The sequence below is a fragment of the Echiichthys vipera genome, assembly GCF_963691815.1.
Source record: "Echiichthys vipera genome assembly, chromosome: 15".
Taxonomy (NCBI): domain Eukaryota; kingdom Metazoa; phylum Chordata; class Actinopteri; order Perciformes; family Trachinidae; genus Echiichthys; species Echiichthys vipera.
Genome location: NC_139840.1, coordinates 8,596,558 through 8,611,986, shown reverse-complemented (window position 1 = coordinate 8,611,986; position 15,429 = coordinate 8,596,558). Strand labels below are relative to the sequence as shown.

The 15,429-nt window shown below is 39.3% G+C and overlaps 1 protein-coding gene across 2 annotated transcripts in view; it reads right to left on the bottom strand.

The window, feature by feature from the left end:
- LOC310957444 (rho GTPase-activating protein 29-like) overlaps positions 1–15,429 on the bottom strand; it is a gene marked incomplete at its 5' end in the record, with an annotated part of 30,859 nt that overhangs the window by 2,959 nt on the left and 12,471 nt on the right. Inside the window, 18 exons of one of the 2 annotated variants that reach the window (XM_083928005.1) lie at positions 419–651; positions 966–1,103; positions 1,251–1,439; positions 1,677–1,840; positions 2,542–2,640; positions 3,170–3,304; positions 3,825–3,994; positions 5,410–5,597; positions 6,603–6,740; positions 7,050–7,217; positions 7,654–7,734; positions 8,532–8,642; positions 8,770–8,834; positions 9,741–9,890; positions 10,498–10,558; positions 10,798–10,870; positions 11,137–11,233; positions 14,820–14,963. In XM_083928005.1, coding sequence (XP_083784131.1) covers positions 419–651; positions 966–1,103; positions 1,251–1,439; positions 1,677–1,840; positions 2,542–2,640; positions 3,170–3,304; positions 3,825–3,994; positions 5,410–5,597; positions 6,603–6,740; positions 7,050–7,217; positions 7,654–7,734; positions 8,532–8,642; positions 8,770–8,834; positions 9,741–9,890; positions 10,498–10,558; positions 10,798–10,870; positions 11,137–11,233; positions 14,820–14,963 — 2,404 coding nt within the window. Of the gene's footprint in view, positions 1–418; positions 652–965; positions 1,104–1,250; positions 1,440–1,676; positions 1,841–2,541; positions 2,641–3,169; positions 3,305–3,824; positions 3,995–5,409; positions 5,598–6,602; positions 6,741–7,049; positions 7,218–7,653; positions 7,735–8,531; positions 8,643–8,769; positions 8,835–9,740; positions 9,891–10,497; positions 10,559–10,797; positions 10,871–11,136; positions 11,234–12,073; positions 12,282–14,819; positions 14,964–15,429 lie in introns of those variants that run through there. The other variant, XM_083928006.1, reaches the window with a different exon arrangement.

Here is a 15,429-nt window from a genome sequence, read left to right as displayed (position 1 = left end):
TGTGTTTGTCATGGCAGGATATGAGTAAAGGTTTCTCTGGACAATTTAAAGTGGCAATCGTCTTTTCTGACGTGTGATGATCTAAAAGTCTCTGCAGCTACTCCTGCAAATACTATTGAGAATGCCAAATACTCCTCATTTCTAGTCTAAACCATCAAATGTAAATATATTAAGGACATAAGCACAGAATATCAATTGTAAAAAGGATTGGTGCTGGTATTACATTTGAAACCAGACAATGAATAGAGTATGTATGAGTTTGAGTTGTATGTACTTTGTGCTACTTCCTCTGTGCTCTAGGGAAGTCTATGTTTCCCTATGTGTCTGATTAGGAAGTTGGTGTATCAGTGTATTTATGCAAAAAGCGGCAGACAGAAATCCTTACAATAGACTAGGTCTGGGTGTTCATGGTCCTTACCTGTTTAGGTGTGCTATAAGGAAGCGCAGAGTCCTGTAGTTGGCTGAAGGCAGCTGGCGGAGAAGGTCTCTGATCTTGAAGATGACTCTGTTGAGCTGAATGCTTGCCCCCTCTTTCTCTGCCCTCTGGGTGCTCTGAGATTTATCAGCCTCCTCCACAATCACTCTCTGGCACTCTTTGGCCAAGCCGATAATGTCGTTATAGTATCGATACAGGATCAGTGGCTCTGGTAACTGTACACAGATGGGAAAGTGATATGTTTTGTGTTATTAGCAGTAGAAACTGTTGTGCTAAGTAACTTCAAGTGTATGTATTCTGAATGAATTTTGTTTATTTAAAATAGTTACAAAAAGAAGAGTAAAGGCCAAAGGCTAAGTTTAAGCTGCATCTGTAACCCACTGCTTTATTAAAATGACCCATTTTACAATAAAGAATTGGACTAAATGCAATACTACATACCACAATGTCTAATGATTTAGACTTAAACATAACCATACCCACTCATTTCATTAAACCTTTAACTGTTCAATTAGAATTTAAGATCTACCTGTCTCATGTAGAGTTTGAGGACATTGCTGATGTCATGAGGTGAGAGGTCAGACAGCTCAACCAAGTCCTTGCCATTTTCAAACGCCTGACAGAGCTTCTCGACGCGGGATTTGGCACCATTCACACGATAAATCCCCTGTGAAGAAAAAATTGGTTCACTGATTGGTATATTTTTACTATAAGAGATAATCATGGCACATCAAAGACAACCCAAAGTAAGGTATTTAAGGTAAGTCTACAACGTGTATGACTTCAATCCAAGGTGCAACAAAATTAAGTTTACCTTGATGTTGAGGGCTCGACTCTCAATCTCAGACGTGCACTTCTTGATGATAAAAGGGATACCATCTGGGCTGTTCTTTGCTGCTTGGGTAAAGTCGATACCAAACAGGTGTAGTCTGCCTTGTAGCTTTTTATGACCACACTGTATAGCAAGCGTCTCCAAACACTTCTTATGGCAGGCCAGGGAGCACTGGCGAAGGAGGCAAAGGAGACAATTAAAATAAAAGAATATAAAGTGTCCGATTTGTTCTTTCTAATTCATACTTCTGTAGGTAGTGAAACAGTTATTTGCAATTGCGGCAATGTATATTTATACTTGGGCCGCTATAAAATTAAACTAGGTACTACATAATTTAAAGGTTTGTGTATATAAACACCCAACACCATCATCATTTCTAAAGCTTTAGAAAGAGTACATGTACTGTACCTCCTCACACTCAGCTCCGTGAAAAACCACCAGACTATCACATTCTCTGCACTTAGACGGGGCTCGCAGTTTTCTCAGCTTATGGGTTTGAGCAGCTTTGGACATCTGAGCGTTACGAAAAGGACCTGGAGAACTGGCTGTCTCTGTCACCATCTCTGCCAGACCTGAAAATCAGAAGCGCAGATGAGGGAACTTGAACGCTGAGTTCCAATTAGTTCAAAGCAGAAACAAACTGAAACTGTGAGGGGGGGCCTTTTGAAAAGTGACAGGTCTTGTTGGTGTCAAGTCACTATTAAATTCAGAAGTGTGAAAAAAACATCATACCAGAAAAAAATATCTTTAGATATGATAATTACGATAAAATAAACAGAAACAGCATGTGCACTTAATAACAAGATGAAATAATAAAAACACATCCAGGCATATGCAATTTGATAAAGTCATGTTTTCATATAGAAAAAAACAGAGATGATATTTTATGCACAATTGTACATCCTTATCATCATTAGACCTGGTTTGCTGCTTCAAGTAAAAATAAGCACACACTGACTGGGAGAGCTCTGCATAGATACAGGAAGTGCAAGCTGAGGCCATACGCCAAAACCAACATGACCCCAATGTGCAGCTCTGTCAAGTGTAAAAACATTTGATGTAAGCGAAAGGCATTAGTCAAGCCATACAAAAGCAACGTATGAGGTGTGCGATATTCTATCTATTTCACCATACCATCCTTAACTTCCTGATCACATAAATGAACACACATTGGCTTTGTTACTGCAGACACAAAGCCCAGAATTGGTATACACATTAGCTTGCATCTACCCGAGAAGAAGGAACTTATAAAACACAATCATAATTGACAAACCATTGTCTGAGGGCGATGGTGGCTCTCTCTCATCCAGGTCATCAGCAGAAGACATGGTCCCCGTGGAGGGAGTTCTTGGCAGTCGTCGTTTGAAGTCACCTGCATATATAGATATATATATTTCAATTTGTACACAGGAATGTGAAGAAGTGATTAATTGTAATTTTAAGTTTTACCACAGGACAATTCCCCAGTACAATACTGAGGACAGAAACTATTGTGCTCTACATGTGTACATTTAGTGTTGAATATGTCAGAGCTTTGCACAGTGTGGCAAGGAGTTTCAGCTATAGAGGGAAGTGTGCTAAGAGATGAGTAGTGCGTGGGTCTGGTGTACAATGAGGAAGTTACACTAAAAAGATTATAAGCAGAAGAAATAGCTTTGTTGTGAATTTTATACGGAACTCTATTACTTTATATGCTATTCTTGTTTTTTTATTTTTAGATTTATTTTATTTGTCTCACTTATTATTACTCACTTCTCTCAATATTTTTTAAATCATCTTTTCAGTGGGGTTCTTTTGGTGTTTTCCCTGATATGATTTCTTGATTTTATCTGCACAAATGCTCATTTTCATGTTCAAATACTCTCAGGAAAAGTTCAAAGTTAAATGTAAAATCCTCTTACCTGGACTGGCGGTGGGGGAGTCCATGGACCTCGACTCGCTGCTGCCTCCTGCACTCTCTGAGTCACTGCACATCCCGCCCTGGCTCCCCTGACTACTGGACGCCCATGCTCTCAGCGTGGCCTGGCTTCTCAGCGCTACAAGAAAACATACAGACCACCAGTCATACACAAACCAAATAACAAGAAAGAATATATAATATAATAAAACAGGGGAGAAAAAAAAATATATATACTGTATACACACACAGAATTACGGCTTCCTGTTTAGTGATATTCTTAGTGTCTGTTTCAGTTATTTTCAGAAAGAAGTGGTCACACAGATATTCTAGACTTATGACGAGTGAGCAGCATGCAACTGTTTTGATTTTAGTCCGGAGAACATTTCCATGACTCAGAACATAGGGCAAATCCCTGAAAGGCTCATGTAAACGTACAGGCTGATCTGTCCAACAGCTGTCCAACCTTCAGCAACATTTATTTTGGATTTGGGATTCTATTATATTAAATCTACTAAATTATTATATATTCAGGTTGGGAAAAAGCATTACCTAAGTAAGTATCAATCATCCATCCTGGTAGTAATACAAAGATCATCCTTGTTTGTCTTGTGATCCCTTGAATTCACATTAGTACCCTTAATAAATCGAATGAGCACCTTGTATGTCCGTGCTGCTGTTGGACCTCCCCTCGCTGATCTTTGCAGGCCGAAGTAGGAGACTGTCACCTTCATCTCCACTCAGCACGTCACAGGAGGTGATGGATGCCTGCGACAGGTTGCCATGGGAGGAATGAGTGCTGCCGACAGACCTTTTGTTGAATACAAACCTGGGGAAATAAAGTTAGTATTTAAGGTTACATTTGATGACTCTAGCAGTAAGAAAGATTTCTATTGCCCCAGACCTCAGTATTATGATTTTACGAGATTGTTGATCAACACCATTAACTCTATCATTACTTCTCCAGGCACTGAAGTTTTTGTTTTCCATTTTCTGTTTCTATGTAATCTGTTTATACCCACCGCCAAGAGACCATGCATTTTAACTAATTAGAGGGAGTGGAGTAGCATGAATAAGCAGTATGTACTCATATCGATATATTACCTCTTTACTACACATACCTCTTTGCTGTATTTAGCAAGCCAATTCAATTTATTAGATAAAAATATGACTTTTATTACGGCATATGTTTTTTTGTTCATTGCTGGCTAAGCTGTTCTGGGGACCCCCCCAAGGTTTCCATAGTTACTTATAGATGTTGATAAAAGGTGAAGTAAAAAAGGCCCAGTTTTATTTGTTGAGTAACTTTAAAGAATTTCAAGAAATGAAATTTGTGCTATGGGCATAACTAAGACTGAAAGAGAGGATTAGGAACAGAAACTGAAATTAGCGCGGCCAGCAGACCACTGCAACAGAAAATGTCACGTCAAACACATCCCAATAATGGAAGCACTAGATTGACATTCTAAACCACAAAGGCATTTTCAATCAATGATTTACGCTTTTACTGTACAAAGCCACAACAACATCATTAATCTTACCATTAACTAGGAAAGTGAAGCACTGCTTATTTTATCAGTGTTAATGAGTGTATTGGTGTGGGGGGGGGGGAGTTGATTCTGACACTGCTTTGACAATCTAAGCATAGAGGGACAGCTCTAACTCAGAGCCAAACTCTCACGCTCACAATCTCCCCTGCCGCATTCAGCCTGCGCCACAGATATTTCCTGAGGAAGGGCAACAAATTCAACACGCATTCTGTCTCTCCTTAATCCTCCCTGTCTCTCGCTTCCTCCCACTCTGACTCACTGTTACCTTTGCTGAAAGAAGAACTAGGCTATGAACAACTTCTAAATGGGCAGAAATTGCTTGAAGATCTTTTGAAACACTCTCTAAAACTAAAGTTCAATCCAAGAAAATCTTTAATCCTGAAAGCATGACCTCAGCTGAGCTCCTTTAACATTGACTATGGCCACATGTGCAACCAGTTGCCCTGTAAAGAGTTTGTTTAAACTACAATTAACCATAATTAAGGAAGCAAGCAGATTTCATAAGCGTATCGCTGAAAATACTTCCACAAAGCTGATGAGTTTAACCGACTTCGGTGGCAATGTCATGTTTGGCAGAGTTTAATAAAGCCAACCCTCTCATTCGTAGCCATAGTAGTTTCCTCAACATCATTGCTGAGTATAAATAGACATAATTTCCAGAATCTTAGTGTGTATCCATCAGATTGCTTGGTACCTGGTGTTGTCAGAGGAGGTGGAGTCTAAGTGCACACGCTCTTTAGGCAGATTTTTGGGCAGGTTCCGGACAAACTCGGCATAGCATTCACCCGGTTCGTACAACTTGGCACTCTCACTCAGGGCCTGGTAGTGGGCAGGGAGGGACACGGTCTGCGCCTGCTGCATCTGAAACCAGTTCACTGTCACCTGAAGATTGAGTGAGTGAATGAATGAGAAGGAAAATGAGTACTCAAGTGATTGTAAATAGAAAAACATGAAACAAAAACACAAATTGTTTTATGTACTGTAGTTTCTATTCTTGCTATTCAATATTACATAAAGGATCCGGTGCAACTTTCAGTGCTTGACAGATTTCTGAAATCTGTTTTAAGTACTCAATTCTGTGGACACAATTTGATTAACCATTAAACTCTTAACAATGGGTACAGTGCATGTCAAACTGCTATGAATTCGTGATTATGGTTTTGTCAGCCTTCACATACCTGCAACTTGGCTTATCCAAGCACAGCTTTTTAACTTGACCTCCTATATCTAAATCTTTACATTTAATGTAATTAAAAGAATATTTTAGCACAAAAGTTGTCAAACACAAGAAGCACAGTACATACCATAAGAACACTAGCCTACTGGCCCAACATCAGTCTTTTTGTGATCATGTAAATTGTAGCCTCCATATATTCTACTATGGAAGACTTTGAGTTATAAAAAATCCGCAATGTATGTTTCTTGGGATGCTTTATATCATGTTAACAAATCACCTCAATATGTATAGTGTTTGTGTGTGTGTGTGTGTGTGTGTGTGTGTGTGTGTGTGTGTGTGTGTGTGTGCGTGCGTGTGTGTTTGTGTGGTGGGGGGGGGGGCTTCTCCAATTTCTTGAATCAGCCATTTAAATAGCAATATGCCAGGAGCAGGGCATTAAATGGTATGGCCCCAAAACACCAATGATTACTTAAGAGACTAAATACAACCCCTTTGACCCTTTGTGTGTCTTACTTTGTGTCTATATTATACACAGTTTAACTAGCAAAAGTTTGACACGCCTAGATGCACTTGCGCCATGCACTTTAGAACATGCGCAATATATCGTTTAATCAGGGCCCTTAATGTTCTTGGACAATCCAGTTCCTGCTCTCAGTTCATTGGCTTGTTAGCCAACTGCTAATATGTATATATATATCATGTCCACTTACAGCTTTGAGTGTGAGATCACACTGGAAGACCATCTCTCGGATCTGTGTGAGGATGGTGCTCTTGGCATTGGCCAGATCCATCCTCCTGACGCCTGCGTCAGCCATATAGCTCTGATACTGGTCCTGGGCCTCCTCTGCCTGACCACAACAATGAAAACAGAAATATAGTAGTGTGTAGTGAATAGTGTGAAGATGTGGATGAAATGCTAAATTGCTAAGTAAAAGGAGTGTGCAGGAACTCAAATGCAATGCACTTCTGACACATTTTGACAACTAACAATGTTTGAAAGTATAACTGTCACACAACGATGTAGCAATATAAATTGTCCTAAACTGGCAAACCCCACCTATCACGCGCTCTGAGCAGGCTAGAAAATGTTTAGGAATCATTATAAGATGCTATTTATCATACAGACTATTTTACCCCTTCATGTTCTGCTACCCTACCTTCTGCAGAGCCTCCTCCTCCAGTTTCCTTTTCTTCTCCAGCTGTTTATTACCAGCATTAGACTGCTCCTCCTGGGAGCGGCTGGTAGATGAGTGGGCTTTCTGATACTCCTCTCTCCTCTGGGCCTTCAGCACACGTGCCTTACGCAAGGTTGCATTTGCCTCTTGCTGCCAAAACCACACAGATCAACCACAAAAGCCCATGTGATTAAAATGTGACATAGGTGTGTAAGAGTTATCATAAATGTAATCAGACTCAGTACATTTTGGGAACAGCCAGGGCATTGAGAAATGGCGATGTGATGAAACAAACACTGCTAAGAGAGTAAACAGAAAAAAAAATCTTATTTCTTACTGCCATCAAAGAAGCATATTCTTATACATGACTGATAACACATATTTAGATCTATTTTTATGCAATTGTATTACATGAATTTAGCTATACTGACATTTATGCATCTGATTCGCTCTAGTTGACAACACTGTAACATTTACTCTGTGATGCTACTTTGTCTGTAGTGGAAAAAGAAGATTGTTTACATTGCTATCAAGCTAATAGCACACATCTAAATAGTGTGTTTTAAAACAGAGACTCATTACATACCATTTTCTTTTGCTCCCTCTGCCACTGCTCCTTTATGTCTTTCCTTAACTTGTCAAGTTCATTTTTACGGGCCTGAAGAGGCTGAAAAGAGATGGAAGGTAAACAATTACACTGAGGTACACATTTCAAAGGGCATTTGTCTGAATCAGTTTATTCTCAAAAGCTAAACCTTGAAGATAATTATATCAGATATACTCATTTCCTGATCAGCAGCACTGTTACAAAATATTACAGAATATTACTTCTGAGTAGAGGATTAAAGGAAGTCTTTCTGACTTAAAGTCTCGAGTGTGTTGAAATGATGAGCCTCAAAAGGGATCAAGAATAGTGTGAAGATGAGAAAGATAAACAAAGAAAATAAATTACTGACATTAAACTGTCTTCATCGTGTCAAAAAATTGCCTGTTACTTTTAAGAGTGCTACATTTTGCACAGGAGACACAGTCATGCTTTCTTTTTTCCCAGATAGTGTATTTCACTCTAGGTCTTTTGTGCACTCTTTATGTGGGTAAAAATGTTCCATGAAACAGCCATTGCCTGTGAAATGCTTATATGAATCCAACACCAGAAGGTTCAAGGTACACCCAACTTGTTTGATGTCAGATATGGTAACAGATGACTTAAGTGCTCTATCAGTGGGCTACAGTCTACACTGGAGATCAAAATTAGAGAACAAATTATAAATACTTGTTTTATTATAAAATACTCCTGTTTTTCCCCACAAAATTAAAAAAACATATTACAGCAGTGGTATAGCCACAGTGGATATTCTATACGATTCTGAACAATAACAAATAACAGTATTTCAGATTAAATCAAGTATTAATAATTTGTTCTCTAATTTTTTACATCTCCAGTGTACTTCTTGTCACTCTTACCTGTATGAATTTATTGGTCTGAAGGGCCACAGCAGTTTGAATAAGCAGCTGTTTGTATTCAATGTCGTTCTTGAATGTGGAAACATAGACATCACTGAATGGCATGTAGTCCTTGGACAAATGAAATAAAGAAAAAAACATCAGGGGGAAACAAATCATAAGAATATTTATTTTAATAAAGACATGAGGTAGCAATCTATATGAATTACACATTAGAAATCAATATTTATTCTGTTACCTGTTGACTGGCCAGTGTCTTAGCAGACTCTGCCATTTTGGCAACACTTTTGGCATACTCAATATCTGAAAGAAAAATAGTCATACAAAATAATACAAAATTATTTATAATGTATGTAATCACTGTCAACTAATGACTGGGTATTTTTGGGGATAAAAGCATTTGCAGTGTATTTAATCTAACTGCATAATTACATGGAGGCCCAAAGCAAATAAAATATTTCAAACTCCATTCTGGTTATTACATTACACATTACAGTATATTACAGATCTTACACCGAACAAATTGGAGTATACTAAGTGGATGTCACTATAAATGCAACAAACTGTAAGGCAAACGAGGAAATGGTTTCTGCACAGATTCCACAATAAATAAAGATTCTCAGTAAATACTCTACAGGCATGTTAAGCTAAACAGTTTGCTTGTTAATATAGTCAGCTGAAGCATAAGTATGCATAGACTCTATGATATTGTAAATATGCATAATAAGAGCATAGCATATCCACTATCAGACTGATTTTGAAATTCCAGATGTCTTTTCATGGCCACATTTTGCATGTGATGTGTAGGAAACCACCGTCTCTGCATTTAGATGAAGTTTGCCTTTGGGTATATAGGAGTAAAGCACTTATTCCTGACTGAGAAAATGTACCATGATTAAATGGCTGTAAAGTGCCCCCAAACTGTTCTGCCACTTTTGAAGTCTAACCTCAATTAACAGTCCAAAGGCTTATAACGACTCAGAGGTCTATTTGCAAAACCTTCAGTCCTGGGTCAAATACAATTTACAGATTACGCTGTAATTTTTAAACTGCACTGTAACACAAGATGAAGTGAATTTTTACCATATAATTCCAGTTCATAAGTTGTCAATCATCACATCCTTTCCCATAATATCTAATATAATGTCCTAATGCAGTAACCCTCGTTTTTAGCAACCCAGTGCACGGTCAATAGTATTAATGTTTCACCCATAGCCAGTCGTTTCTCCATCCAGGCCAGAAGGTCTTTAATATACTTGGACCAGGCCTTGGCGTAGAGTAATGCAGACTCCACCCCACTGTCATTTTTCAGCAGGGTCACGTCGACTTCTTCCTCTCGTGACAACGGCACATCTGGACCTGGATTGGCAGCAGAGGAGACACACATATCAAAACAAAGTGAATCAAAACATATGGTATCAAGAAAATTGCAAAGTGTTGGATCGGTGTGACTCGGTTCTACTATCCCAACAGACGAGAGTGGGAGGTAAATGAAAAAAACACATTCAGGTTAAAGTTGACAGTGTAGGAGGATATGAAAGCATTGGGCATCTTTTCAAATAGTCCAACAGCCTTATTTTCTTTTTACTGGTTACACTGTGATGCACCTCTCCTAGCCACCCACCATCTGATTTAACACAAACCCCATGTGTTTCCCATCCCACACGGAACTACTCCTAAACAGGCAAGGAATGTCAGATATGTGGACGGAGAGGGGAAAACGAGCAGCTAGTATGAAAAAAGCAGCAGAAATAACAGGGGTGGAAGCAGAGGCTTAGGGTGGGTCTACCTCAGGCATTCAAGAGTCCAGAGCCTAAAACACAAGCCGACACTCCGGGCTGCCTTGGGCTACAAAGCAACCATTAAATAATTTGCAAAGCAGCCATTAATACTTACATTTCAGGATTAACTCATTTTTACACCCACATTGCTCAGAGGTATAGGACGGAATTTGAAAAACACTTACCCACAAGGTCACTCTTCTCTGAAACATATGCCTCAGGATCCACAGAGAGATTTTCAAAAGACTGTGAAAAAGAGATTTCAGATTATAGGGGGGGACAGGACATCAGAAGCAGGGTGGTTTTCAACACCCCAATTAAGTATAGGAAGAAAGTCTTTGATTTTTTCCCCCCCTGTTTTTTTAAACGGATGCATGGTGAAGTTACTGCTATAAATGCACCCTTTTCAAAACTGTCATGTTTGAAAACAAAGGAAAAAAAATTTAGCTAGCCAGAAAGCTGGGAAAAGAACGATGGTGTCTCACCCTGCTTCTCCTGGTCTGGGGGATCCCCAACCCTGATCCACTGTCCACATCTCCCATAAGGAAGTCAGAAACTCTGAGGGGAAGATGTACAGTTTGATATGCTCAAAAGTGCAATCTATTAAGAGATAAAGGGCTTCTGTGAAGTACAAAATGTGGTTGTTCACTCAGATTAAAAAACAAACAGCAGATCTATTCAAAACACCAATATATAGACAACAGAAAAATTCAAGATTAAAGATTAAATATTGGCTGAAGCAAAGCTGTCAACCCTGCTTTTCTTACACAGAAAAGTCATGAACATCTAGTGGTGTTGAAAAGGTATACAAACATTGTACTCACACATTGCCGAATGTGAATGCCAAAGTGTCAATGGATGTGTGTATCTCGCCAAATATAGCTTTTGTGTTTTCTGGGTTCACTTCCTTGAAGTTAACGCCTGTGGAGAGTGATAAATTACACATGAACTTTAGCCAAAATTAAATTGTATGACGTACCAGGTCACGTATACTCAATCATTCAACAAATAATACAATCAGGCTGTATGTGGCTGGGTGATGAGGTCCCACCAATATAATGGACAGTATGTATAGATATAAAGCACCATAGATCAAAATAGAAACAAAACAAACAACAATTCATGGAGTCACTTGTTTTTTTGTTTCCTTTCCGTAATCATAAGTAATAGACCATAGTAAATTGAGATTTTCATAGACTCTACAAGGGCTAAAGTTATTTCAAGTAAGTGTTGACATTCTCTTTGATAACAGACAAAAAAGTTAAACCCCCTAAGTGGTTACACAGGGTCAAGAGTTTTAAAGACAACGCTATGAAAACAGCTTAGAAATCACAACCGTCTTAATAACTGCTTCAAGGATCTTCAAAGCAATTAATTAGAGCAATATTCAGAAACGATCCCAAATGTGTCCTCCATTGGTCCAATGTGTTATAATCCCATATGCCATCTTCCATGTTGATCATGCACTGAAAAGGCAGTCAATTCTTTACTTTGACATATATTCACAGCAAGACGTTCACCTACTTTAGAACCTTAAGGCCATTCAACCTTGGCAAATCTTTGAGAATGCATGCACAGTGCTTTCCTTGTCAGGGAACAGTTTACTCAGCAAGAAGACATTTGCAGTGAGCAATCAGATGAACCAAAGACACAGTGAAATCCGACTAAGCTGAGTACTTCCTGTCTGCCCGCAACAGGAAACACTCACACAGCTTGAGTTCTGTGACATGTAACACTGTACAAAACGGTGAAAACACTTACCTTTTCTCTCTTTCACCTCGCATTGTATTCTAGTAACTGGGACCAGAAAAAAGCTCTAAACACTCCCAGTTTCCCTTCTGCTTTCTAGTTTTTGTGCTTCCATTTTCTCTTCATGAGAGCAAATTCGATCCATGTTAGCGGTGGTTGGGTAATTGTAAATTCCCAACCTATGATGAAGCACAAAAGGGTCATGGCATCCTGGGATGGGGAGGTAACCCCACAATCCAGGGAGACTCTCGAGGACACCAAAATAGGGGAGACGCCAAGGTGCAAGCCTCCCTGTCGTGCACCTTCCTGGCCCTGAATGCTAGCGTACAACTCTGCTCTGACTTCTTCCTCAGGACATCCTGTGGCTCTCATAACAATGATTCCAGAGCTCTGCCCCCCTTGTCACAATTGAAATATGGAAACTGCATCATTCAAGTACAGGGGCCATTGTTTTCTCACGGTGGAGCTGTAACTGGGACAATTAACCCCTTGAAAAATGTCTTTGGTGAGTTAAAAGAATGTTGATAATTTTCTGATAATTATGACATGACATAACTTGACTACTCTGGTTTGATAGGCCATTCAAAGGAATACTGAATATAAAATTCATTATGAAGGCAAACTAAGATTCATTAAATACTTCTACAATAGGTTTATCTGCCATGAGACAGAAAAATGCCTTTGACATACAAGATTGATAGCAGTAAACAAATACTCTGTCAGCTTCACGCATCTTCCCTAGACAAAGAGGGACAGACAGAAGGGAAAGAATTTCAATAAGTTGAGGAAGTTGACACTTTTATTGCTGTGCCCTTCAGTTTTTCAGCAGGAGGAGGGGAAAAGAACACTCAAAATGTGACCAGGAAAAGAAACCTTAGATGGCACACCGACAGAGAAGAAGTACAGGCAATACAACAATAGCTGCCTCTGTCTAGCACTAAACCTTTTGCATCACACAGCTGAGTGGAGGTGAACGTGTTCTTTACATTTTCTGGTTAATTAAAGAGTGTCAGGTGCAAAAAACAATAGGAGGAGAATAGCTGGAGTGGATAACATCTACATGTTTGGCATTTCAAACTGGTTAGACAACCATGTGTTTGGAGAGGGAGGGAGGAGGATTTCTTTCCAGTAAATTCTGGCAGCTGTCCAAATGCCCCAGGTGTCATGAGCATCAAAGAGCAACATGAGTGAAGAGACGACACACTCTGAAGACACGGAGACGCACAAGGCCTGTTATCATCCAAACCTTTGAGTACTCATCTCTGATGTCTCACTGATTCATTCCTCTTTCAGCCTCTTCTTTTCAGTCCTCCCTCTGGCTCACTGACTGTGTCATATTGTGTTACCTACTGGCCATTAGGGACAGTCTAGCCAGGGTGCGTGTTGATGTTAGGCCCCCCCCTTGTGGACAGGCAAATTTCCAAATTTTGACTTGTCAACTAGATTCGCAACTTCCCTTATAAATACTGCACTGCCATCCGGTACAGTATTAATATCATTTCACCGGTTTTAATGCATATTTTTGTGCAATTTTACTATACAAAATATTACATATCTTGGTAACACTCTGCTCTGATAGTAATAAATTCACTCAAATGTTGGCAAAACCTTGATTGAGTGTTGGTATTTCATATTTAGGGAGCTTTTTCCCAATAAAGATTCCGATTCCTCAACTCAGGCTATCTGCTCATACTGAGTACTAATCCAATATGTATACATAAAAATGGTATAGGATCTGTACGCCTCAATGCACAAAAGTCACTGTAATCATTTTATGTGTAAATTAATGTCACATATTGCACATACCTAATCTAGGGCTGTAATGGTATGAAATTTACACAGTACAGTAAGCTCCTAAGAATATTTCACAGTATACGACTTAAGTATGGATGCTTATACTGATCTGACACATTGGATTGGTGCATTACTATTTGTACTATCAAAAGGTATTTTTGTTGTATTTGAGACATTTCGGAAACCCATTTATTTCATCATTTGTGTTTAACTGGGCTTCAACCATGCTTTATAAATGTGTAGACTGAAGAAGATGACTGGTTCCATGGAGCCACTGCCACAAGTAAGTCTCAACAATGGCAATAATTAATTTGGATGGCTAACAATGGATCTCGTTTGTTTCCATTTTACATTCTAAACATTGTCAAAACACTACTCAACAGATGCAGACATGCATTCTTACACATTCTTTGGGAGTAGGTCACAACTCAGATATTGAGATAGGGCAGGTGAGCTGTCAGACAACCACACACCTCACAAAACAGGGAAAAGAATGAAGACACAATAGATGTGTTTGACCGACAAGCAGCCTGCCAAAGGGCCTCTGTGGTCGCTGAAATATGGAATGCAAATTACAGCCATGTAGTCTCTGTGTAAAGATTCTTGTGTGCAAGTCAAGTGAAGCAACACCCTTGGAGTGGATCATATTTCTAGTGGACTGAACTCGTGTTTGTATTCATTCAGGAGACGGGAAATAGATCTGTTGCTGGAGGAGTAATAACTTCTCATACTGTGCCATTTTAGAAAGAAATCTCAAAATCAACTTAGACCAAGAACAGAGCAATAAAATATTACTGCAGGGTATTTCCCACACAAGTCTGGAAGACTGACGTAGGCCCTTAGCCTGAAACAGTAATGCAACAATGAAATTTCATGCCAAGATATCTGAGCAACATCTGGGCGCCTGAGTGTTTTTACCTGTATGTCTGTGTGCGTCCATGCGTGCTAATGAGTAATTACTGACCTTTGACCTTGGCAATGACTGTGCCAGCCGCTCCCAAGATGTCTACGGAGTTGAGTGTCTGGTGTTTGCTGATGACAGCCTTGAGGATGCGGAGCAATTCTGCCAAACGTTCCTGTACCACCTCCTGAAGACCTTCCAGGTTCTCTGAAAAAAAAGGAGAAAAAACAAGTCAGTCAGACGGGTCAAATCACGCAAGTATCAAGATCTTGACAAGACTAACAAAAGCTCAATTAAATCTGAAACCCAACTACCATGCATCCTTTTCAATCACACATTTTCATCTATTAGTCAAAGTCACTACCATCACATTACATTTTGAGTCACAGGTCAAATGAATTCTTGACATTCATTTTGTCTTAGCCATGTTTGTTACGTGGCAAATACTTTGTCATCCTGAGACTAGAACTAAGAAACTTTGTCATCATCCTTTGTGTGATCCATATAATTTCCCTCAGGGCAAGTGATACAGTACATGTTATGTTTTATCTGTGTGCATGGTTGTGACTCCACATGAATAGTGGAAGACAGTTGTGGTTGAGAGACAGTGACTAACTCAGTTGTTGCAACATAAAACTGTGATGCAACTTGTTTTCTGCTTCCTCCAGGCAGT